General features: G+C 46.9%; 10 protein-coding genes across 10 annotated transcripts; 5 read left to right on the top strand and 5 right to left on the bottom strand.

The window, feature by feature from the left end:
* Window positions 1-6: 6 nt before the first annotated feature.
* CCR75_007010 (uncharacterized protein) lies at window positions 7-2,562 on the bottom strand (the record flags this gene model as incomplete). The annotated part of the gene is made up of 1 exon (XM_067965074.1): window positions 7-2,562. The coding sequence occupies one exon, from the start codon at window positions 2,560-2,562 to the stop codon at window positions 7-9; it is 2,556 nt and encodes an 851-aa protein (XP_067815997.1).
* Window positions 2,563-2,858: 296 nt separating this feature from the next.
* CCR75_007009 (uncharacterized protein) lies at window positions 2,859-5,789 on the top strand. The gene is made up of 2 exons (XM_067965073.1): window positions 2,859-3,604; window positions 3,672-5,789. The coding sequence occupies exons 1-2, from the start codon at window positions 2,915-2,917 to the stop codon at window positions 4,005-4,007; spliced, it is 1,026 nt and encodes a 341-aa protein (XP_067816018.1). The 5' UTR covers window positions 2,859-2,914; the 3' UTR covers window positions 4,008-5,789.
* On the bottom strand, window positions 4,572-9,543 carry CCR75_007008 (uncharacterized protein; the record flags this gene model as incomplete). The annotated part of the gene is made up of 2 exons (XM_067965072.1): window positions 4,572-8,710; window positions 8,778-9,543. The coding sequence occupies 2 exons, from the start codon at window positions 9,541-9,543 to the stop codon at window positions 4,572-4,574; spliced, it is 4,905 nt and encodes a 1,634-aa protein (XP_067816017.1).
* Window positions 9,544-9,652: 109 nt separating this feature from the next.
* Window positions 9,653-10,858, top strand: CCR75_007007 (uncharacterized protein; the record flags this gene model as incomplete). The annotated part of the gene is made up of 1 exon (XM_067965071.1): window positions 9,653-10,858. One exon carries the CDS (start codon window positions 9,653-9,655, stop codon window positions 10,856-10,858), a length of 1,206 nt encoding a protein of 401 aa, XP_067816015.1.
* Window positions 10,859-10,961: 103 nt separating this feature from the next.
* CCR75_007006 (uncharacterized protein) lies at window positions 10,962-11,381 on the bottom strand (the record flags this gene model as incomplete). The annotated part of the gene is made up of 1 exon (XM_067965070.1): window positions 10,962-11,381. One exon carries the CDS (start codon window positions 11,379-11,381, stop codon window positions 10,962-10,964), a length of 420 nt encoding a protein of 139 aa, XP_067816014.1.
* Window positions 11,382-13,045: 1,664 nt separating this feature from the next.
* On the top strand, window positions 13,046-13,894 carry CCR75_007005 (uncharacterized protein; the record flags this gene model as incomplete). Its single annotated transcript, XM_067965069.1, has 1 exon — window positions 13,046-13,894. One exon carries the CDS (start codon window positions 13,046-13,048, stop codon window positions 13,892-13,894), a length of 849 nt encoding a protein of 282 aa, XP_067815948.1.
* A 726-nt stretch (window positions 13,895-14,620) lies between these two features.
* On the bottom strand, window positions 14,621-16,412 carry CCR75_007004 (uncharacterized protein; the record flags this gene model as incomplete). Its single annotated transcript, XM_067965068.1, has 2 exons — window positions 14,621-15,975; window positions 16,061-16,412. 2 exons carry the CDS (start codon window positions 16,410-16,412, stop codon window positions 14,621-14,623), a joined length of 1,707 nt encoding a protein of 568 aa, XP_067815943.1.
* A 1,180-nt stretch (window positions 16,413-17,592) lies between these two features.
* On the top strand, window positions 17,593-19,206 carry CCR75_007003 (uncharacterized protein; the record flags this gene model as incomplete). Its single annotated transcript, XM_067965067.1, has 1 exon — window positions 17,593-19,206. The coding sequence occupies one exon, from the start codon at window positions 17,593-17,595 to the stop codon at window positions 19,204-19,206; it is 1,614 nt and encodes a 537-aa protein (XP_067816016.1).
* Window positions 19,207-19,275: 69 nt separating this feature from the next.
* CCR75_007002 (uncharacterized protein) lies at window positions 19,276-20,190 on the top strand (the record flags this gene model as incomplete). Its single annotated transcript, XM_067965066.1, has 1 exon — window positions 19,276-20,190. The coding sequence occupies one exon, from the start codon at window positions 19,276-19,278 to the stop codon at window positions 20,188-20,190; it is 915 nt and encodes a 304-aa protein (XP_067815983.1).
* A 43-nt stretch (window positions 20,191-20,233) lies between these two features.
* Window positions 20,234-22,867, bottom strand: CCR75_007001 (uncharacterized protein; the record flags this gene model as incomplete). The annotated part of the gene is made up of 1 exon (XM_067965065.1): window positions 20,234-22,867. The coding sequence occupies one exon, from the start codon at window positions 22,865-22,867 to the stop codon at window positions 20,234-20,236; it is 2,634 nt and encodes an 877-aa protein (XP_067816012.1).
* Between the last annotated feature and the right edge of the window lie 759 nt (window positions 22,868-23,626).

The raw sequence follows: 23,626 nt of genomic DNA, 5'->3' as shown, positions 1-23,626 counted from the left end.
TTCGTGTTACCCATTGTTATGTAAATACTGTAAACGCTCTTGAATAATTTGACGTCTTGATCGTGCGGAACTCGACGACGAGGAAACGGATGATGCTGGAGACGTAGGCGCTAAAGGACTCGGTGGACCGTGGAAATTCAATTTCTGTAGAACAGGGTGGGTCGTTTGTTTCTTAACAGCACTTTGAACATGTATTCGCATCGCCCACTGTTTCTTCGTATTATCAAAATCGTCATTAGCACGGTCGTTACACTTTATAATTGCAGTCTCGTAGTCTGCAATAAAGCGAGTGAACACACGCACATGTAGTGCTCGATTCTGCTTTAATATTGGAATTAGCAGTAAAAGAAATGCGTCTTTCACTTCAAGTGTCATTTCTTCCAAGTCAAGAGTGCATCCTTCCGACGGTAGCTCCAGGGCATGATTGGGAGAAGCTCCTCTAAGAGGGGGTACACCTGGGTACGCTTCCATTCGTGCAAGCCATCGTCTTACTCGAAGCTGCATAGTTCGGTCACTAGTCCAATTCTGCAAGATAAGTGCAGTCTCACGGGACGTAATGGTAAAAGTGGGCACGGGAATCGAATTAGTTTCAATCTGAACGCCATTATCAGCGTCGCACTCGACCCATTGAGCAAGTGCATCTACTAAACGTCTACGAAGCGTTTGGACGGCATCAAAAGTCACAAAAGCTTTTTCGTGTTCAATGCGAGTTTTCCACGTGACTGCAAATTGAAGAATTTTCCTCAGCAACGTTAAAATTGGAATATCGCAGGTTTCTTTGCCTTCAAGTCGATCACACAGCACATGTAATTCATTGACGTGGCTTCCACACAATTCTAGCGTACCATGTACCGCTGCAATCAATTTCTGAAATTGTGGGAAGAAATCGTGCATCTCGTCGATTTTTGAACGCCAATGTGCCCAAGATTTGTAAGAAGATGACGCATGAATTGCAGACTCGCTAAGACTATAGAAAGCCTCAGGCGGGTTTGAAAAAGCATCCATTTTTGTCAGCTTATAAACATCTTCACTTGCTAAAAATTGCGTCTCCAGCGACTCGCATTGCTGAACAGAATTCGCATGATCTTGAGTCTTCTGTTCCAGCAATAACTGGAACTTAAGACGCTCTTCATCCATATATTTCAATGCTTTCCTTGCTTCGCTGACTTCATGCTGTAGAACCCCGATTTCTAAGGTAAACGCTTGCACCGATTTCTCATAGTGGTCTTCAGCATCGGAAAATCGTGCTCCCTGGAGTGCAAAATCATTCGATTTCGATAGCAATTCGGCCTCTGTATTCACGAGCTGTTTTGTAACTTGTTGTAATTTTGTTTCCAGATGATGCAAAGAATTTGTGTATCGCTCATGTTCCACCTCGTGATTACGAACCTTCTTCCTCGCTTTGGCAAGCTCATTCTCATACTTTGTAGCATCTTCCGCCAGCTGAGTTGTAACCTTGGCAAGGTGCGACTGAGCGTATACAATTTTGTTTTCCAACTCATCAAGCTGATGTTGCTTTTCTTCTAAAGCACTTTCAAGCTCCTTCACTTTTGGTTCGCGTTCTGCTTGCATTTGTGCGACTTGGAATTCCCGATGCTTTGCCTCACAAGCCTGAGAAGCGTGAGATTCTTTCCACTTCGTCAGCTCGCATACCTTCGTTTCTAATTTACCGTTATGCTCCTCTTGGGCTTGACTTTTTTCTTCTCTTTCACGACTCAGTACCAATTCAAGCAGCACACACTTTCGCTGCAAATTCATGCTTTCTTGCTGACGCTTTTCATTCTCTTGCTGCAATTTTAAGCTCAACGACTGAATTACTTCTTGATGCTCGAACTGAAGGTGCTCTACGCGCTCTTTGTGCTCAATCTCCCATTTTCGCCGCTCTTCATCCTTTTCTTGAAGCTTCTGCTTCAATAAAGTATTAGTATGTACATGAGCCGCCAGCTCAGCATCAATTTTCTCTTTCTCCTGCGCAATTGTCTCCTTCTCCGACTGAAGAATTTCAATTTGAGTCTTTAAAAAGTCGTAATTTTCATTCGCTGCCTGCTGTTCTAGAAGCGCGTCTGCTACTCGAGCTTTTTCCAACTGCAGCTGGTTTAGCGTCACCTCCAGCGTCGTCTCGAGCTCGTCCTTCTGCAGAGCGAATGCCGCCTGCTGAGCTTGTATGGTCTCCATCTGCTGCTCCACGGTGGCTGTGAGGCTGTGAAGCTTGTTTAGCAGCGCCAAATTCTCGAGTCTAACAATTTCTTCATCGCATTGATTGTCATCGATTTCAGGCAAAAGTTCTTTCTTCGGGCAACTATATTGCAATATTTGCAATTCCAAATTCGCCAGTCGATTTTCAAAAAATGTGGCCTGACGCCATAATTGTGCTTCGAAGTCCTCGTGCTGCATCTGGAGCGTCTCACGACTTTTACAAGTCTTTTCAATATGTAGAGGTGGATTTAGTGGCTGTGGAGCTGATAGTAATGTCTCCAGTGCTTGCTTTTCGCGTCGAGTTCTTACCAAGTCCGCACGTACCAGTCTCAGCGTTGCGTACGCGTCGCGAAGGTCTTTGTCCATAACTGTCACAACTGATAATAAACACAAATTTGTGGAAAATCTAACTTTCTCCCACTGGCATCCATCGTTGAGATAATTTAAGGTTCACACGGTTACTGATTGCTAAAGGCAACCAAACTAGGTGACATTTTTTTATAAGCTTCGAATGCAGATAATGCAGGCCATTACGTATTGCAACCTCACTTGTCAATTAAAGCCCGATTTATAGCACCACATGCTCATTTTATTTCGGTCGTTTTGTATCGAACAAAATATGACACTTAGTTCGTTGGCGCAACTTTAACTGAAGCAACATCCGACCAATTGATCTTCACGCCGAGTCCGCGTCCCCTTCGACAACAACGTCCCAATCATGAGCTCACCAGTAGAATTTTCTTCGTCGCCGGCAGCGCTACGCCAGATCCCAATCGTGTGTCCAGGTCACTCCCGTCCTTTGACTGAATTGTACTACAGCCGCAGTAATCTCCTGGTCTCTGCATGTCACGACAAGCTGCCGATGCTGCGGCACGGCGACTCGGGGGACTGGATCGGTACATTTGAGGGTCATAAGGGCGCTGTATGGAGCGCCAAACTCGACAATGAAGCCGAATTTTGTGCAACGGGAAGTGCGGACTTTTCCGTCAAGATATGGGATGCGCTGACGGGAGATGTTGTCACGACACTCGAGCACAAGCACGTGGTCAAAAGCGTGGCTTTCACAACGGATGGAGCACGATTGCTGACTGCAGGCCATGAGAAGCAGCTTCGCGTTTTTGACGTACTCTGTGTAAAAGAACAGTTGCACGCTTACAAGGCGGAGGGCCGCACTGGCATCGTAGTGCTACCACCGTCGCCACTGGTAGAGATGCAAACAGCCCAACAGATCCGGAAGGTTGTTGTGCTCAATGACCTTCTAGCAGCCACAGGCGAAGTTGATGGCACGGTCACGATTTGGGACTTGGATACATTCACGCAGACGCGGCAATTTAAGGTCGATGCGGACGTTATGGACATGGAAGCATCTAGGAACGGACAAGTGCTTACAATTGCAGCAGGCAAACAGGTAGATACGAGATGCTGGCAAGCATTTTTATTGTTCTAGAGGCTAATTAATGCAATGTGATATGTAGGTCTATTTTTTCGACGTGCAAAACGAGTTTGCGTTGTTGCACGCATTTCCGATGCCGATTTCATTTGCCGAAGAAGGCGGTGCATCACTGCATCCGACCGAGAGCAAGTTTGTAGCGGGGGGATCCGACACATGGGTGCGCGTCTTTGACTACAAGACAGGAGAAATTCTCGAGTTGCACAAGGGACACCACGGGCCCGTGCGATGTCTGCGATACTCGCCTAATGGTGACTCGTTTGCGACGGGCTCCGAAGATGGCACCATTCGCATCTGGCAAAATGACTCCACGTCCGCTGCGGCAACGTCTGTTGCGGACATGGCTACAAGTTCAAGTTAAGACATCATGCATACAGTCCCAAGACAACATGAAATAACTACCACAACAAATATAGCGAGAAAGAATCCATTGTACTTTGGCAGTATGTCAGTTTTTTAAGTGTCAACGTTGTTGGACCACTGAGACAGTAGCGCAGCTCAATAAAGCCCAAATTGTTCGGTTCCACCTCCATTACTAGGTCTCCCAGTGCTCAGACGGATAGCCTTCTTCAAGCCGAGATCGTCGTTAAAGAGCTTGCCCCGTTTTTCAACTTCCATGCGGCCTTGACCGTCTACACGTGAATTTCGCACAAGAGCTGCAATCGTTGCATCCGGTCTTCAAATGCCTTTAATCACCGAAATTAAGACATTTCCCTGGAAGTCTTGCTGCGAAACACCAACACGTCGGTAGGATATGCCAACATCATCGCGGCCTTATTTGGCCTTTAAACAAGTACGGAAAATCAGGTGGCGCTGCAGGATGTTCGGCCGAGGAGACACGATTCACATCCATTGCTGTGTCGCGGTCTCGCCTCCTAAAATTCTTTGATTGATGTTTTGAACGACGATGTAAAGGTGAGTGTCTTCACCGGCCCCGCAAAGCATCCACGCCGCCAAGTAGAATTTTATACGAGTGCGTCGCTGCTACAAAGGCATCTACTCGCTTTCCAAAGTTTCCAGCTTCAACGTTCTTCGCAGCTTCAGCGACTGTCGACTCTAACGACGCACATGCATCAGAAGCTTTGTCTGGGTGCAACTTTAGCGCAAGCTTACGGTACTGACGCTTGATCTGCTGAGTGGTAGCGTCGCGCGGCAGTCCAAGTACACCATAAAAGTCCCGGCGCTCCCACATGATCTGAATTCGTTCCGGCTGCCACAATTGCTCGCCATCCAAACACTCCAAGCCCGATGACAGTCCCAATGTCGTTGAAAATGTCGAGCGTACAAGCTTCATTCGAACACGAGCTGCACGAAACAGATCCTCTTGCTCGTTTTTATCGGATGGTGCCGGTCGCCACGTGCGACACTGTCCGTGTTGATTCGCCGAGTCAAGCCCGAAAGCGCCTTCAATGCCATAGTCAAACGTTGGCAGCGGAGCACGCCCCTGGCGCGCGGGAAAAGCCCGAGAACGTTGAGGTTGCTGCTTGCTGTGTCCGCCTGATGCTGCTGAATGTGGAATGGTTCTGTCCTCTTCACCATTCGTAGTCGTATTGAGACCTCGGCGTTGACATGCTTCTTGATTGATTTTAAAGCGCCGTTCTCTCCGAGATGGTGCTTTCGTGATTCTTCTTCTTCCTGAAGCGTTACGTGCTTCGCGATTAGGCGTCATAGAGACGGTCGCACCGGCAGATTCCGAGTTCGGGTTTGCCAAAAAGCATGAGCAATGATTTCCACAGCATTGACACAGCTGACAGTAGACAACCATACCACAATACTCAGTTCCAATTCCTTCTGACACGCAACCTTCCTTCGACTCAATAAGGTCCAGCATCTGTGCCATAGTCTTCTGAACAGCCGCAAGTCGAGACGAACAGCACATGCGGCACCCACATCGTACGCACACACAGTGAAGGCAGCAGCCCGAGCAACCTGTGCAACGGCGACGCAAATTCCGGCACCCTGAGCAACCCATCCGTAAAGGAGAACTGTCATCACAACGCTGACTTCGGGTTGTGCCAATACTGCGCACGGATGCCGCGTTTAATGGAGACGTTTTTGACTTAGACGATCGAGAGCTAGATAGTAAACCATCAACATTCATCGCAGCAAGTGCTTTTGCAACACGTATCGATTCAACTCGACGACTTCTAATTTTTGAGCTGCGTTTTGTACCTGCTTTCTTTAGTGTGAGTCGCTGTCCAGACGATAACGTTTGCCTTGACGCTTTTACTCCATGTAAAACTGAGGCAGCCCGCCTCTCTAACAGATCTGGTCTTGTTGCGGCACACGATTGCCTGGATGATGCCTGTTGTCCTGCAATCGCATCCTCAGCTTCATCCGTGCCCAGATATTTACCTAGCGCTTGCATACAAGAGGCTGCAAGTCCTTTACATTCGTCGATAAGAAGCTTTTGATCACCATCAAGCGGCAGTATTGTACCCACTTTAGCGTCACATCCGCTGATATCACGCAATAAATTTTCTTTTGCTAAAATGATCTCCTGTCGAAGCCTTTTCATCTCGATGACGTCAGGAGAGTCGGCAGGATCTAATGTACTACTCGTATCCGTAGTTATCGGTGGTGCATTGCCGACACATGCAGAGGCACATTCGGCTTGTGATTGATTATCGCCTGAAGCCATTCCTTCACTTGGAATGCTTGAATTATGTGCTTGCAATTGCACGAGTGCATCGTCCTCGTACTTTGTATAGTATCGCGCCCACTGGTGCATAAGAAGCTTCTCCTGAATTGCTGCTTGTACGGCTTGCTCGCGTTGCAATGTTTGCGAATTCTTCACGTGTTTACGCCATGGCCCAGCGCGTCCCAATTCTTTCAGTACATCTCGCATGATCGCTACTGACTCTTCTAATTGACAGCGCGCTTTCTCAACCATCAATGCTGTCATAATACACTTTTCTGTCTCATCACGCGTTTTTAACCTGTTCCGTATATCATTTCGCATGTTTGGTGGGGTTAATCGAAGAAGAGCAGTCAATTCCTCTTCCTTTGTCATGGGGAGACAATTAATTTCCTTTGCTATACCACTGTAAGACGGAGTGCAAGTATCATCATTACGATACAGTGAGGTTTCTTCTTTGCGTTTTGGGTCCACAAAATTATCTTTTGTTGAATACAAAAGCGCCTCATTATGCCATACGTACAAGGCGTCTTGAAGACACGTAAATTTATCATACGACCTGTCTTCCATTCTAATAACATCGTCCGGATGAAACCACGCACACGAATTATTAGCAAAGAGGACCCACCATTTGTGCAATTGCAATTTTGTATTCTCCACGATCACCTGGGTCGTCACGGATTTTAATCGATTTACGTGTTCAATGATGTGTTGGCGCCGATTGCCAACGCTTTGGGCCTTCTCTATCGAGACTTCCGGTCGCTTCTCGTTAAATGCGGCCACCAAATCTTTTATTAGTCCATCCAATTTCCGCGTTGCGGTAGTAAGTCTCCCCAATAAACAACGCAAAAAGTAGCTGCTGCTATAAATTTGGCCCTGAATCAGAGAAGGTTTTCCATCGTTAATTTGAGAGTCACAACTATCGACTTGACGAAGGAAACTTGGCACGTCGCCCTTGCTTTGCCATTGCAAAACATGATTGACGACCTCAGGACATTGCTCTATGGTTTCACGCACGAGCGAAATCGGCAGCGAATCAAATAGGCTTGACTCAATTGCAGAGGATCGAATTGGTCGAAGGATGTACGTAAAGAGATCAGACTCTAAGGTGTCTTGATTTAAAATATTATCGTGCTCAATGTCTCCAAGGGCATTACAATTTCGTAATTGTCTGGCAACATAATGCTTACCCATCATGTGCATAACCAAAGCGAGAGAATGCAACACAACAATCTTATTTTGCAATTCGCTCCACACAATATGTCGTGACGTTTGAAAAACATTTAGCTCGCTGCTAAGTGGATTAGTGTTAGTTGTAAACGACACGGGCGGCACCAAGTATCCAAGCGCGCGGACTCGTTCAGTATATAATACAAGCTCATGTCCAGCATCAGCATGGTCCAGTAAATATTGATGCAAAATATGGTGGTCATGAGGCGTTAATAACCACCTCTCTGCATCATGGGAGTACGAGCTGCTGCTTTCAAGTGGTTCCAGGTAGAAATACTGCCGTTCACCTGCCAAAAAGCGCAGTAATTTGCATTTGGTTTCTGAAGTATAGTCTTGGATTAAATTTAGATCTCGCGATAGACCGGGAAGGTTCCACGTCGAGCGGAATGAGTCGTGCAAAGATTGATGTTTTTCTCCACTCTCATCAACCCGAACGTTCGTAGACGCATCCATTGCTGTTAAACCATTGTATAACGTCGATATTCTTGAACTAGACTCTTTGTCTGATGCATCGGTGTCATTCTCATGATTTGAATTTGACTCGACAGTAGTTTCTAATCCAGCACACAGCTCATCGGTCCCTGACATGATCATCTTTTCAAATGCTTGCACTTTTTTAACTAAGCGCATCATGGCGTCATCTGCAACTGAACAAGCCTTACTTGCCTCCCACCGCTTCGACTTAAAGGCATATGTACGCGCTTTGCAGGCAAGATCACGCCTGGGCATCGATAAACACGCATCGTGAGCAATCCCAAACTGTTCAATTTCACGCAAACATTGTCGCTTCTTGCTAGGCGACGATGTCGCGACCGACGCAGTCATCGCATTACACTGCCTTTTAACCACGAATTCTGCAACATTTTTGCGATGCTTTATCTCGTGAAATTCGCGACGCAATCGCATATATTTAGCCCGTTCCACCATTTCCTGCGCCCGCGCACGCTTTGCCTCAGCTTCCAAGCGGCGCTGAATTTTAACAGTGCGTACTAATCGTATCCGATATGCCTCCCTCTCATCACGTAAGCGCTGTTCGCTCTCCGTTTTAGCCTTGCTATCATGTACCTTTACGGATGGATCTGTTTTCTTCTTTTTTTCTTGGTTTTTCACATTATGACATAGAGACTTTGAAACACTTTTGTGGCTTGTTCCTCGCTTTGACGCACACTGAACTATATGGTCTATCTCTCGATTGACTATAAATATTCGATGCCACAAGAAATGATCAGTAATCTCCGGAATTTCTGTTTCGCTACCACGTACGTTTGCAATACCGCACGTCTTCACGTGGAGCGCTTCGACTTCGCCTGGTAGAATCGCTGATATTCATCGCGTATCGTTGTGTTGACTGCTGAGATGTGAGACGATGGTTGCGCTTCTCCTGCCTACTGCTTCCCTCGGTCATATCCTGCAGGCAATCGTCTCTTTGCCCACCTTTCGTATTTTCTTTCTCAATTTTGCGCAGCTTCTGCTCGGTGCTCACGACAAGTGAATGTAATAACTGTGCTCCATCGTCTACATGCTTTGCTGTTTTACCTGATACCATGAAAGCCATAGCAAACCTTCCATCGTGCGACTTGCGATGGGTGATGCTACAATGCAAAAAAGTCATGATGCGGCTAAGTTCCACGCCTTCCACGTACGAAGCGAGGATTTGTGGGTCCATCGTCGTCCCCACATGGATCATGCGCTCCACAAGATCCGAAGAATTTATGAGCGATGGTACCACGCTCTGTGCTTGGCCGGGCACGGCATCATGTATATATGGACTAGGACTTCTACTAGATACTGGTTGCATTGCAATCGTTTCGCGCTCGTTCTGGCTAGTGCTGTGGTTACGCTTTTTAGCGCAGGGCGCGGTCGCGCGTTTCCTTGGCACAATTTTGCAGCTACTGAGCGCCGAAGAAGACGTTCCCGAGGAAAAAGGATTGCGGCGGGTGGATGCGATCGATGCAGACGCTGGAATAACTATTGCTGACGTCTGCGCCTCTCGAACGCCGAGAGACGCTCCGACCGCAATGACGCCCATAGCGAACGAGGTGGTTGTATGGCGCGAAATGCGGGTTGTGAAACCAAAGGGAAACCTATGATCTATCATATTGCACATGTGAGTTTTTGGTTTCAAGGTTGACTCTACAATGCAAGTTGCTACGTGCTCCGCGCCTACAAATATCGCGGTGATCAAGTATTGGGGAAAGGACAATGTCGCGCTTAACACTCCCATCAGTTCGTCGCTAAGTGTGACGCTACAGCAGGATCAACTGCGCACAACGACGTCAGTGGTTGGCGGCTCGGCGTTGCAGACCACGCGACTGTGGCTTAATGGCCAGGAGCAGCCAATAAATCACCGCGTCGCCGTGGTGCTTCACGAGATGAAGCAACTAGCGCAGCGCGTGCACGGAAAGAATGAGGAGAAGTTGAATACGCACTTGCATATCGTCTCGACGAATTCGTTCCCGACGGCAGCAGGACTTGCTTCGTCTGCCGCGGGCTACGCATGTCTGGTAGCAACGTTGGCTGAGTTTTACGGCATATCCGAGACCGACGAAGAGTTTCCCGGTCACCTCTCAGCGATTGCGCGTCAGGGCTCTGGATCAGCTTGTAGAAGTCTTTCTGGAGGGTTTGTAGCCTGGCAAAAAGGAGAGCGGCCCGACGGACATGATTCCATCGCTGTCCAGGTCGCAGACGAACGGCATTGGCCTGAACTATGTGCTGTCGTGTGTGTGGCGGATGATGCGCAAAAGGACACGAGCAGCTGTATTGGCATGCAATTGACCAAGGCTACAAGTCCATTACTGACGTACCGTGCCAAGACTGTGGTGCCAGAGCGAATGAAGCGTATGGAAATGGCAATTTTAGCTCGAGACTTTGAAGCCTTTGGTACACTTACGATGCAAGAAAGCAATCAGTTTCATGCTGTGTGCCTCGACACTTTGCCGCCAATTTTCTATTTAAACGACACGTCGCGTCAGATTATCGCCCTTGTACACCGCTACAATGAGCAGGCTGGTCGTGTACAAGCCGCATACACGTTCGACGCGGGTCCAAATGCTGTGCTTTTTACTGAGGGACCGCATGTGCAGGAAGTTGTGTCACTTGTGCACCACTACTTCCCACCATCGTCCGAGATGCTGATTCGGTCGTCCACGTTGATTGATCGCACGCTATCGACAGCACTGCTTGCCAAGATAGAGGCGTTGTCTAAATGCAATAAGTCGCTTCAAGTTTCGCATGTACTGGACAGTGTTAAAATGATATATGTAACTCGTGTCGGTGGGGGCACGCAAGTTTTGTCCACTGGGGAAGCGCTTGTGGATATAAGCACTGGCGAACCACTGCCATAAAGTGTGTATCTATATTCAAGCATTTGGCTGGAGACCATGTCTGTGCTGGTTGAAATTCGTCATTGACTGCGATAGACAGTTAAGTTATCGACAATCTTGCTTGTTACTTTTCGCTAGTTTTTCTTTTTAGTTGCTTCTGCACCATGTTGATGAGCTTGTCGTCCGATAGGTTATAGGCTTCCGCCCATGGCGGCGGACGCAGCTTTAGCTGCTGCATGCTTTGCATAATAAACGCTCGCTGGTCCACCTGAATGTTTGTTTCATTCTTTTTTTTAGTAATATGCTCTTCAAGAATATCTTCCTTCCTATCGTCAAGAAGAGTATCGTCGCTATGGCAAGGAGATGAAGGCAATAACACGTAGTTTTCGCCAACGCCTTGATCTTCTTCGCTGTCGCAATTGACATCCTTCGCCTGAGGTAATTGAGATGATATTTCGTTAAGTGTTAGATTTCCTAAGACTTTAGCGTACTCGGCCTCGAGCGCCGCAAGCGAATCTTGATCAGCATTGATGTCTTTCTCCATTTTACAAGGTTACAAGGGCTAATAAGCTTCCAGATGAAATTGAGCTTTCTAGCTTTAAATATTTCATATTATTCTTTACGCAACATATTTCTAAGTTAGAATGTCGGATATTACTTATGGTCGCGTGCTTTATTGTTCCAATACTTATAAAATGCGCCAATTTACAGTATTGTGCAGTATTATCCTAGTCGGATTTGTAAGTGGCACGCAATAATTAGTCATTATTTCGAAGACGATTGCTATGGAACATCACGCCTGGCTGTTCCTTTCAGCTGAAAGCGATAGGACTTCTCTAGGCAAAATTTATCTCGTAAGCAGCTTTGTTACAAAGCTGTTGAAGCTAGTTAATCTATTGTTTCTGTTTCTTGTTGTGGTAATGTGGTCGGAGTTCCGGTGTGCGTTAACCAGCGTCGACACGTGTGCACTAGCTTCTATTTGAATGCTTTCACGTTTACTTATTGCACAGAGCCGCAGCGTTTGCGACCAGCACAATAAGTGCAGACAATTTATATTTTAAAGAATCTGATCGCCAATTATATAAAAATTATAACAGAAAGTCACCTAACCCACAAATTCATGTCGGTCCGGTTGTGTTTGTAGGGCGGCCGTGAGGGTCCGCGTGCGAAACGTCCGACTTGAATTTGGAAGAATAACAGATCTAATGGCACTTTTAAAATAAGTTTAACCGGTTGTAGCAAAAACAGAGTATTTTGGTCAAATTGTGCACAAAAGAAAGAGTAGATTGCTACAAACTTTAAGAAAAGCGATGAAGTACAAAATGCATCCGAGGGCATTTACGATGCAACCATTTGAGGCCGCCTTCTACCTACATGCACTACAAAACCTGATGACGATTTTTAAGCTCTATGTCTTCGGCCTCTCCGTTGTCGCAATATATACCTCCGCCTCTTTGTTTCGGCTTAACGATGGTCAAAGTAAAAACCTTTATTTCACTTTTCAGAGATGGACGACCGCCAGTAACTACATTAGTTTTGCCAGTGGACGCCAAAAAAAGAATAATAAAGATTAACATTACTGATTGTAAAAAAATTGTCAACGTGTCTAGCGCTTTTCGACATTCGTTGCTTCTTCGGCCAATGTTTACTACTTTGCACCCTTCCGCAATTGTGTGACATGAAACACTTGAAAAAAAATTGTGTTTTGTAATAACTTTCTTAACGCCTAAGCGCAGCGTACGTTTTTTAGAGGACCAGGTTAATTAGGCCGTTAGCTCACGGCAGGGCGACATTTATCCGACAGTCAGAAGACATCTTCCCCCTTCTCTAAGCTAATCGCTCGTATCCTATCTGTGACAAGACGCCAATCAAGAAGAAGAACAAGGCATAGACTCGCATCAAGTCGTTGGTCACAATAAAGTGATCAAAAAGATCTTGCTACTTTTCCGAATCCCACACCAGATTATTGGACATTCTGAGTCTGAGCGCTTTTCGAAAGCCTACGTGCGTATGAATAAGCAGCGAGTCTAAGAGGCAAAAACTATTACCGTCGCCCATCCTATTCTAATCGCGAGCTATAACCATTTCGTTCGAAAATTTTTAAAATGGCGCAATTGCGAGTCCTATTTCGAGCGTCAGCGCTTACGGGGAGGCACCTCATGGCTGATCCCACAAGTCGATTCTCCTCCATCCACTCGCTGCTTTACAATGTCTTTATTAACCACGGTCATTGCCGACCGCTTTAGTCTGCTCCGTCCATTGAGCGACGCGCTGTATGGGCCCGTCGGGCTCTACAAAGACGCGAAGCACGACGGCGAGCTCGTGGCCATCAAGCTAGTATCGCTTGCAAAAGCCGTGGCGGCATTACGTCGCAATCCCAATCTGGATAATCCCTGGAGCGAACATCGAGTGATTGCACGTCTCACGACGTTGCCACCCCATGTGAATATTGTTCGTTTCCACGGCGAGTTCCTCCACGCGCAGGACACGTGGTGCGTCGTGATGGAGTTCTGCCCAGGTGGGGATCTATGGAGCCTCCTGGAGCATAAACATCAGAACCGCTTGCCAGAGAAACAGGCTTGTCAGCTGTTCCACCAGTGCGTACGTGGAGTGCGCTTCCTGCACAAACATGGCATTGCCCACCGCGATTTATCGCTTGAAAACGTCTTTTACAGCCGCGGATTGTGCAAGATTGGCGATTTTGGGCTCAGTACGAACATGCCACTTCGAGGTAGAGGTGAAGCGGTAGGAAAGGCCTACTACATGGCGCCTGAGTTGGTGAACGAGGACGCGTACGACGCATTCGCTGCCGACATGTGGTCGCTTGGCATCATGCTTTTTATTATGGTCACGGGCTCGCCACTTACGTCGATTGCTTCGCGCAACAACAAAGCTTTTGGCGCTTTTTGCGAGTTAGGCGTGGCGAAAATTATTGCCTCGTGGGGCCTCACGGATCGGATTTCTCCAGCCACAATTGATGTGATTGATAAGTTGCTTAGTATTAATCCAAGCGACCGTCCGACGACCGACGAGCTTTGTGAGCTTTTGAGGATCTGAGTAGTGCTGTAGTGTTGTCAGTGATTTAATGTTAACTAATGAATGTTACTTGCATTTTTACTAATATTCCTTAAACAAAGTGCAATAATTTGATGATTAAAAAACGTCTTTCGACTTGAATGCTGGGGGGTACAATGGCGATCGTAGCTCGCGAACATAGTGTACATCTAGCCTCTCGATTTTACGTTAGGTACCTTGGCAATACTTCTAATGTGCTCTTCGCATTATTAAGATTTATAATCCCACTTGTATATTGAATATATTCCAAAACCAATAATCTTGTTGCGAGGCATTGCAATGGCTCCAACAATACAAATTCGGTCAAAGTTGCTTCTCTTAACTAATTGCAATAGGTATATGTGAAATCATGACCGGAATTGCGAAGTGTGAGCGCGTGTTAAGGTTGCGGACAACGTCCGATTACCCTACACCGTAGAAGTGAGGATCTAAACAAATTTATATTTCTTACAACAGTAATTACATGTAGAAATAAGATTTATTTCTGTTAATTATACAATAATTTCTAAATATTGTATTACACGTATACTCTCAGCTAATCTTTCATTCTGACAGCAACTTCGACTTTATTTTACTATCTATTATGTCATCAATAAGACCTAACGAAATATTCAAATCAACGAATTTAAAAACGATCAGTCTCCTGCCTGCTGCCTTCATCCCAAATCTCATAATTCGATTCAAAAACATCTCTAATTGTTTCAAAATCTACAGCCACTTCTTGTAAAACTTAAAGTATGACAGCGTCCCCGTCGCAATCGTCGAGACGACGCCCCACCAGATCATGTATCCGTTCTCACACTGCAGTTCAGGCATATTGACAAAGTTCATGCCATACAAACCCGTGAGGAACTGAGCTGGCAGAAACACCGTGGCTACAAGTGTCAACGTGTAGCTCACTTCACTCTGTTGGGCATGGCGTGCGTTATGAAAGTCATCGAGCAGCAAACGGCATCGATCAAGAAGCCGATCGCAAGTCTCATCGATCACTCTCACGTGATCTTGCACGTCTCGGAAATATCGCAGCGTTTCACCTTCAAAATCGTTCGATTCTACAAGCTGTGTGATCATTTCGCTTAATGGCTTGGCCAGTAGTTTTAAGCCTTTAATTTCCTTGGAACACTTGGCAAGTCGATCGGCTTCAAAGTTCAAAGGATCGTGGTGTAAAAGACGCGATAGCATCGCCACTTTTGCGCCATACGTGTGTACAATTGGCGACAGTTCGTCTACACACACGTCCACTATTGAATACACGAGAAACGCGCTTCCGCTGTGGCGAACCTTTGAGTATGAAGTCTCAAGTCGTTGCTTTAGCGTTGGCCACAATGTACTTTGCGACTCTTGTACGCTAATAACTACGTTCTCCATGATGTAGAGACTTAATTGCTCCGGAGGGGCCATGATCCGCCCCATGCCAAGGTCATCGAGTCTCATCTTTATTTCTGCTTGGCTCATGCTATCAAAAGGGGAGACTTCATTGTCGCGAACGTAAAACGATGCTCGATACATGCGTTGATACTCTAAAGCCTTGGTTAAATCTCTTGCGTGCCCAGTTTGAAGAATCAACGACGAGTGCTCGTCATAGTGCTCGTACTTGGGACGCTCAAGATCCGCAACCAATGTGTCTTCTACTGCTAGCGGATGTAAGCGATACCGCACGGCCAGTCTCCGCATGAGCAAAGGATCTGTTCCTTCGACATTAATCCACCGAACTGTTGCCCAATTCGGTCGTTGCGAATACATAAACTTCTCGACTTTCTCAATGGGATACGCACTTCGGATTCGATCTGGTGAGTACTCGATTGATCCGAGTCGTGCTATTGGTGCTGCCGAGCCGTGCACTTTAATGTACTCTCGATTCATACTCCGCACAAAATCGAGACTAAAGAGCTGGGCCAGCTTGATTTCTTGAATCGCAAGCGAAAACTCTTCGTACGTAATTCCTCCACTTTTGTCATTGTCGATTAAACCAAGAAATGCCTTGAACTCCTCTTCATTCGCGGACGAAATGCCCATGTACTGAAGACCTTTTCGAAATCCGTCGTATGACAGAATGCCATTGTCTGCTCACAGACAGGAATGCATGAGTATTATAGATGAAAGATTTACAATACATTGTGACACAGCTGTAAATTGTTTATTTTATACCGTTCGGCTGGAAGAGTGAGAAGAGCTTGGTGAGCTTGGCCGTCGTAAGGTCGTAGTGGGGGTCCATTAGATCCCATTGGTCCACATCTTCGACAGATGATACGCCCTCGGACCAGTCTAAAGGATGGGAGTCTCTCGCTCTGGACACGAGACTTAGCAGGTCTTTGCCGTGCACTGTCGGCGACACTGACAGCGGTTTATCGGGCGTTAGTGATTTGAAGGAGCGACATGTGAGGCGATTTAGGTAGTGACACGAATGATTTAATGTCGTGCACGGGGGAGCGTTTTTAGAGGCGGTGACGGGGGAGAGAAATACGAGCGAACGTCGTGAAGTGGCCCAGCGGAGCAACATGCTCAACGAATGTTGTACTCATTTGATTGATATAGGGGGCATGATGGATAACTTTTTTAATTTGATTTTGTAATTTCAGAAAATGCAGTCAAATCGAGATTTGATGTTCTGCTTTTTGCATCGCGATATTAAATATCTCAATGCGATATTTAGTATTGCGATGAAAACGCGAAATTTGCCACGTCGAATTTGAGGTCAGCAGCTTTAAGCGAAACTTCAGTATAATCTGACTTTTCCGGGAGTCGATGTTAACCTCGAAATCGAAAACATATACTTGTATGAAAAGGTTGGTTCGGTCGCGTTTTCTACAAAGTAATCACATATAAGCTAACATTTAAACACGAATTTTGTCTTTTGATTTGTGGTGCTCAAGTGTAAGAATTCAACGGCAAGATAGTTCTATCGACACTCGTTTTTTCGGCCTCCTAAGCTTAAAACGTAATGCAATACGCTTGTAATCTGTATTTCTGCTTGGTGATGGCAACAAACGCACAGAGCGCTAGCATCATTGATGTTTTACTATAATCCTTTCGAGGGCTCGTACGCAGCACGATGCTAGCATTTTCTTCGGTGCCATCGCACCTTGTACTCGCGCAAGAGGCTTCTTCTAGCGCGGGTACAAGGTGATGGATTTTTGCGATTGTGGGTGGTCTCGGTGTCTGATTTGGTAATAAAGACTTCCACAATAATTGCACCACCCCATTCTGTAACTACGCAAAACACTACTTTGAATACTTTGACACGTTTTCCCTCATCCCTAATTTTACAAAGTCCAAATAACTTTAATTCTTAGTCAAATGACTGGGTTACGCCTCATCTGGGTCGTAACGGCGATCACCGTCGCATTCGCCGAAAACAGAGTGTGTAATAATAAGGTCTCCCACTTGCCTCGATTTTTCAAAGAAAGTCCTAATGGGCGCCTTTTACCGCGTTACGTAACTCCCATTTGATCAATAATGATCCACTGAACTCGACAAGTCGGTGCGAATTTCAGAGGACATTTTATCGATTAAAAATATCGGTGTACCCCGCGTTGTAGGTGCTGGAATGATGAGATATGCAACGTCTTCAGTGGCTTCTAAACTGCAAGTGGTCTCGGCGCTAACTGCTACCCGTCGACAGGCTCATCTCGTCAGTATTTCCAAATTTACTGCCTCGACTTTAGTAATCGCCATCCTCGATGCCGCTGGTCGACTTCCGAGAGCAATCTTCTCCGGAACTCGCTTCTGCGACTACACGCACTTTAAACTCTTCGACTCGAACCATTGCGTCACATTCAAAAGGCCGTAGACGGTATTTGCATCGGAGCAACACTACTACACAGATTCAGGAAAACAAGCGAGTCGTGCGAAAAGTGACAATATGCGCTGGTAATCTTCGCGTTCGCTCTTGCAAACTGCTGTGGAAACCCGTGGCGCTTCAGCTCCTCGACACGACTACAAGCAGCTTGCACGAAGATGAAGCTTATTTAGATAATTGCGACGACGATTCGGATGATTCGGACAATAGTGACATTAATAAGCTCACGACAATGGCGCAGCCAAACGAAACGCATCACTACTCGCTAGTCTTTTGGGTTCGGTCGCTCATGGGCCATGCTCGTCGATACCAAATCGAATTGAATGCACCTCGGGACCCCGTGGAGGTGAAATGGGGCGAAGAAGAGTTACTAAGGACGCGATTTGAGTTTACTCTATTCTATGGCAGTAGCGGACCGACGCGACGCCGGCGCACGCTCATTATTCGAGCACGAGATGCAACGGAGTATTTATTATGGACACGGGCTCTATGCATGGCCACGAGGTATAAAGGGAGGAACAACGATGTGCAAGATGTCAAGATTAATCGATTTGCCCATCGAAGCCTTCTTTCCACTTCTAAAGCTCGTTTCCATTCTCGTAAACTCTTAAGTTCGCTTTTTAGAATTGATTATGGCGAGAATCAATGGGAAATTCTTGAAAATGAAGCTCGAAAGGAATTGGCGCGTGCTGTGCCGGCACCAGATCTTACGCCAGTGTCCGAAAGCGTCACATCAGCTGAAGGAGATATCGCAGAGGAGTCGGCACTTAAACCCGTGCCAGCAGAAATCGCGGCAGAGTATGGCGTAGACCGTCGACGTGGACAAATGGTGACATCACATCCAATTCATTCTTACTTACAACGGCAAAAACAGTCTGTGGCTAGTGCAAGTGAATCCCATTTACTTACAAAAGTTTCCAGTCAACGCAGTATGATCTACCGAATTTCGGAAAATGCATCATTATTAGCTCCATCGAATGCTGCACACAGCGCGAAAAACGCGTACTCACAAGCACATCTTCAGGAAAAAACTGGAACACCGCCTATCTCTGTTGAGTTGATCTGTAGCGCGGTGCGCTCCACGCAATCTCGCCTCGAAGAGACGTGTCGTCAGGATCTGTGGGAGCCACACACACCAACCTCTAACTGCGTCTCTGGCGCGCTCCCAGTCATGGAGGCCCCCTCGGAATTTACGGAGTCGCCACTAGATTTCGTCGACTGGTACACGGACACTGCATGCACAGCGAGGTACGCAGTGCCTTGCGACAGAATTGAATCCGCCAGACAGCGACAGAAGCTGCTCCGGCGCAAGGAACCCAAGCGCCTTGAGGACTTAATCAGTCTCGAGGACCAATGGCGTACGTCACGCGCCAGTTCTCGTCTTAACTTTGACACTGGCGATTTTGATGATACGCACTCCCCGCGTACTTATCAACACGACGCTATAAAGAAAGTTAGGGCCGAACACCCCAAAATTATGGAATGCGAACTGTGATTACACAATTATTGATGTGGTACACATTTTCTGGCGTTATCTTGTGTTGTCATTGCGGCTTTTGCAGGCATGAAAGTCAACGTGTACGTTGCCGCAAAAGATGGCGGCGCTGCGCAACGAGTTGCTTGGTACGTTGGAACTTCGGATGCCCAAGTTGAAAAGGCCATACGCATTCAATTGTCCATGCCTCGCAACACTGATTTTCTATTGCGAGACGCTGATGGCGACGTCGTGCCCGCATCATCAACATTGCCAAACGGCCAACACTATACAGTCCTGATGCCACACGAAGATGGCGGCTGTATGAGCCAAGCGACGACGAGCTTAATCAAAAATAAACTACGTAATGAGTTGACCATTTCACCATCAAGTCCCAAGAAGCGAAAACTTGAACGAAGTGTTGTCACGCCAGCACCAGGATGGTCGCGACTTGACAGAGTTATCGCTGTGAATACACCGCTACAAAACGATACGTTGCCTTCAACTGCGACCATAATTGCGCAATTTGTCGACACATTCACGCGGCCCATTGCAAACGACGACAACGTTGGCTTCATTCCAAACGAAGGTCGTTTTGCACTCTATGACTTGTATTGCCTCATCGTGTGCGACACGAACTTCTGTCTTAAGCGTAAAGATATGTTTTACAAAATGACGTCCATGTATGGCAAAATTGATCGCCAACGCGTCAACCGGTATTACCAGTGTCCTCTTGCGCAAACGGATGGAAAAGAGTATGTGCAGTGTAAACCACGAGGGAAGGGAGTGTTGCTGCGCAGGTACCGCAAGGTAGGGACTGCAGAAGAATTGGAACACTCCGTCAAGACCGCTCCATTCATAGTGTGGCTACAGCTCGACCATAAGGAAGTCGTAACCTTGTACGAGCGCTTTGTCACCGGTTTTGTACCGATAAGTAAACGAGATTATGGAACATACCGGTACAGTCAGCTCTTAAGGAACCAAAATGTAACTTGCGATTTTTAGGCACATAGTAAAAGACTGGTATTAGATAAAGTCGTGCTATGGTCTACAATTCATCCTTTGCCACTTCCTCCTCGGTCTCAGACTTGCTAGCATCGGATTCAGCTGGCTTGGTCGCACCCTCTTCCGACGTAAATGCTTCGTCCGATTTGACAGTGTCCGAGTTAGTGTGGTTCTCCCCTACTTTCACAGGCTGCGGCTTCGGTCGCTTTGCCAATACACTGACAAACTTCTTAACGCTTTGAACCTTCTTCGCAACGTCTGCCGACGTGACCACGGGCTTTTCGTGCTTTTGAGTGGCCTTCTGCGACAGCTCAGACTCCGTAAGCCACGCTTCCAAATCCGTAAGCTTTTCAAGCACGTCATTACGTTCAGCCTCCATCACTTGCGGCTTGCTTGTACTCCACTCCTCCATAAGCTCGCGCGTATTGACAGCGTACGCTTTCCCAGTGTTAAGCGCAATCGGTAGCTCGGTAAGCTCGGCCACACGGAAGAGAATGGCGCTCAATTCCGAGTCCAAAGCATCCATTTTCTTTTTATACTCAGCAGCCTCAACCTTTTCGCCGTCTTCGTAAAGCCACTCTTCCGTCTCGGAAAGTTTTGTCTGCAATGACTCAACCTGCTCTGGGATCGTAACTAGCTCAATCTGTTCCTTCTGAGCCAACAAAGCGTCGTGAGAAGTGTAAATAAACGTCTCGAGACTGTTCTTGGCCTCTAAATCCTCACGACGTTTATTGTCCGCCAATTCCATCTCTTTCAACATTCGCATTGAATCTTTTTTGATCGCCTCACTCATTAGAAGAACGCTGTAACCTTCTTCAGGCTCACGAGTCCCAAATGCGTGCACTACAATCAACCGTTCACGGTGCGTCTTCGTCTGCTTCTCTATCTTCGTCTCTGGCTTCTCTTCCTCTTCCACCGCGACGTCATCTCCAGCTTGACTGCTTTCAGCACTCGCGTCCTCTTTCTTTGCCTTTTTCTTTTTCACAACTACTTCCACTTCCACCTCCTCTTCAATTGTAGCTTCGGCTTTAACAATCCGAGCAATCCCGTTACTATCTAGCTCAAACGAGAGCGTAATCTTAGGCTCGCCAAGATCCTTTTTGGCCATCCGAGCGACAAACTTGTCGACGCCCGTGATATTAAACGTGGCAATCTGCACGCTCACACCAGCAGGAAGCATCGAGGGCTTATCGTATCGGAACGTACAGGACAAGTCACTCGAATGCACGAATGAGACCGATTTACGAAGCCCCAGGCGATGCGCTTCCGTAAACAAAGATGCACGCTTCACCCACTGCTTAGTTTCTCCGTCGATGTCAGCCGTATTGCTCCCCGCAAGTTCAATAGCCGATAGATCCATAAGACGGACACCAATGGGATACGTGGCAATGTCCGTCATTCCTACTTGACGTACGCGAAACGAGTTGCTCAAATTAGCCGCACGAAATGCCGCACCAAGCGCCATGGCTTCGTCCCCGTTCAAATGCACGCCCAGATCTTTACCGCCAAAGAACTCGGCAAGCTGCTGTTGAATCTTCGGCATCCGTACCCCGCCACCGACTAATTCAATTTCATCAATATCTGCAACAGTCAAACCAGCTTTCTCCAACGCCACCTCCACAGGCTTTAAAGTCCGTTCAAAAAGGTCCGACGACAAAGCTTCCAGTTTCGACCGAGTTATCGAAGTGAAGAAATCAATATCATTGTACAAACTCTGCATAACAACCGGAATCTCTTCATTCGCAGACAGCACAGTCTTGGTCTTTTTCGCTTGTGCTCGAATCTTCGCCATGGGACGTGGTACTTTTCGAATATCTTCCCCAACCTTTTCACTAAATTCGGTTGCCAAGTATTCCGCCAAGCGCAAATCAAACTTTGCACCACCAAGCGTGGCATCCCACGCATTGCTAATGATCTGGAATGTCGACACGGTCTTGTTCTTCTTAAATCCGTCAGGCACGACTTGACTTGAAAATTCCGCAATACTGACTTGCAACGACGTCGAGCCCATGTTGTAAAAGAGAATCTTCTTCGGTTTTTCATCAGGATCGTAACTTGAATGCACTGCTAGCTGCAGCGCGGCGGCGGTGTTTTCGTTAATAAGCGACAGCACTCGTACCCCTGAAATTTCAGCTGCATCGAGCATTGCTTGACGCTGGGCTTGGGAGAAATACGTTGGGACCGTGACGACCCAGTCTTTTACAGGCGCCTCGGCAAACGTATCGGTGATCTGGCGCGCGTGCGTAAAGACCATAGCAACGAGTTCCTCGGCATGAAAGACATGCTCCTTGCCGTGCTTTAATGAGATCGTGCCACCGCGTGTGGTGTTCTGAAGCAATTCATACGGCAAATACTCTTCCTCAAGCAACGCTGAGACCTGCGGATCGCTCAGCTTTGTGCCGAGCAGACGGCGGATCTGCAGGTATGCCGTCTGTGGCCTCCGCACGCCCACTGTCGCGGCGTCAGCACCGTAAAGACGCTCGTCGCCATCAAATGCGACCATCGTCTCGGTTTTGCGCTTGCTGTGCACATTCGTAACGATTTCAAAGGGTGTGCCAGGCTTCACGAGTGCGATCTTGAAGAATTCGCCACCAAAGTCCACACCGGCCACAATCGCCTCTACGAATGCGGCTGTGTGCAGCCCCGCGCCAAGAAGTGCGAGCAAGAGCAGCCTCATTAATTCAAAGCTATCAGTTCACTGAGTGCTGGTCTTCCTGGTTAGAATCGAGAGACAAAATGCGGTCCTAAGACGCAATATCAACGCCCGACACGTGGCCAGAGCGTTTTAGCCAATATTTTAGCCACTTAAAGGTTACATTTGATCCTATTGTACCATTTTGAGAGGCGTGATGATAGATACTTTTACTTGGTCAAGTTGTTCGAGATTTTTTCATTTCAACTTTCGAGAACAACTAAATTATCTTTCTTGATTCTGGTGGCAGTTTTGCAATAGCGCACAAATGACCGAATAATTGCACCACGAAAAGTGCCGCCAGTCATGCTTCGAGCGCATTATTTATGAGGGGCAGCTTAATTCAGGCGCTTGCGGACATGTCAATGCCCAATGAGTTTTCACTTGTAGCCACGTTCATGATTACATAATTGTAACGTGGTGTCCCGTTACATAAGTATTATTTCCTAGAAAAGGAATAATAAATATTATATCCCCTTAGAAACCTTGCTCTGTACCCTTGTGTACGTGAAGTTTCGAGGCACCTAATGTAACGGGCTAGAGTTGCCCTAATGTTACACAGTCCCCATTAAGTACATTTGGTACTTAAGGGGATGGTCAATTACTAAATAATACGTTCAACGACCTACGCACGTTCCATCCAACATGGACATATTGTGTAACGGGCTAGAGTTGCCCTAATGTTACACAGTCCCCATTAAGTACATTTGGTACTTAAGGGGATGGTCAATTACTAAATAATAG

This window comes from Bremia lactucae, linkage group LG7 (assembly GCF_004359215.1).
Source record: "Bremia lactucae strain SF5 linkage group LG7, whole genome shotgun sequence".
Lineage (NCBI taxonomy): Eukaryota > Oomycota > Peronosporomycetes > Peronosporales > Peronosporaceae > Bremia > Bremia lactucae.
The sequence above is the reverse complement of the archived record's forward strand: the minus strand, read 5'-3'. Positions and strand labels throughout refer to the sequence as shown.

What these genes read in the sequence shown, in the direction of transcription:
- CCR75_007009 (XM_067965073.1), top strand. Translation starts at nt 2,915, where the DNA reads ATGAGCTCACCAGTAGAATTTTCTTCGTCGCCGGCAGCGCTACGCCAG. An exon ending in CAATTGCAGCAGGCAAACAG is followed by an intron (nt 3,605 to 3,671) that starts GTAGATACGAGA and finishes TGTGATATGTAG; the next exon opens with GTCTATTTTTTCGACGTGCA.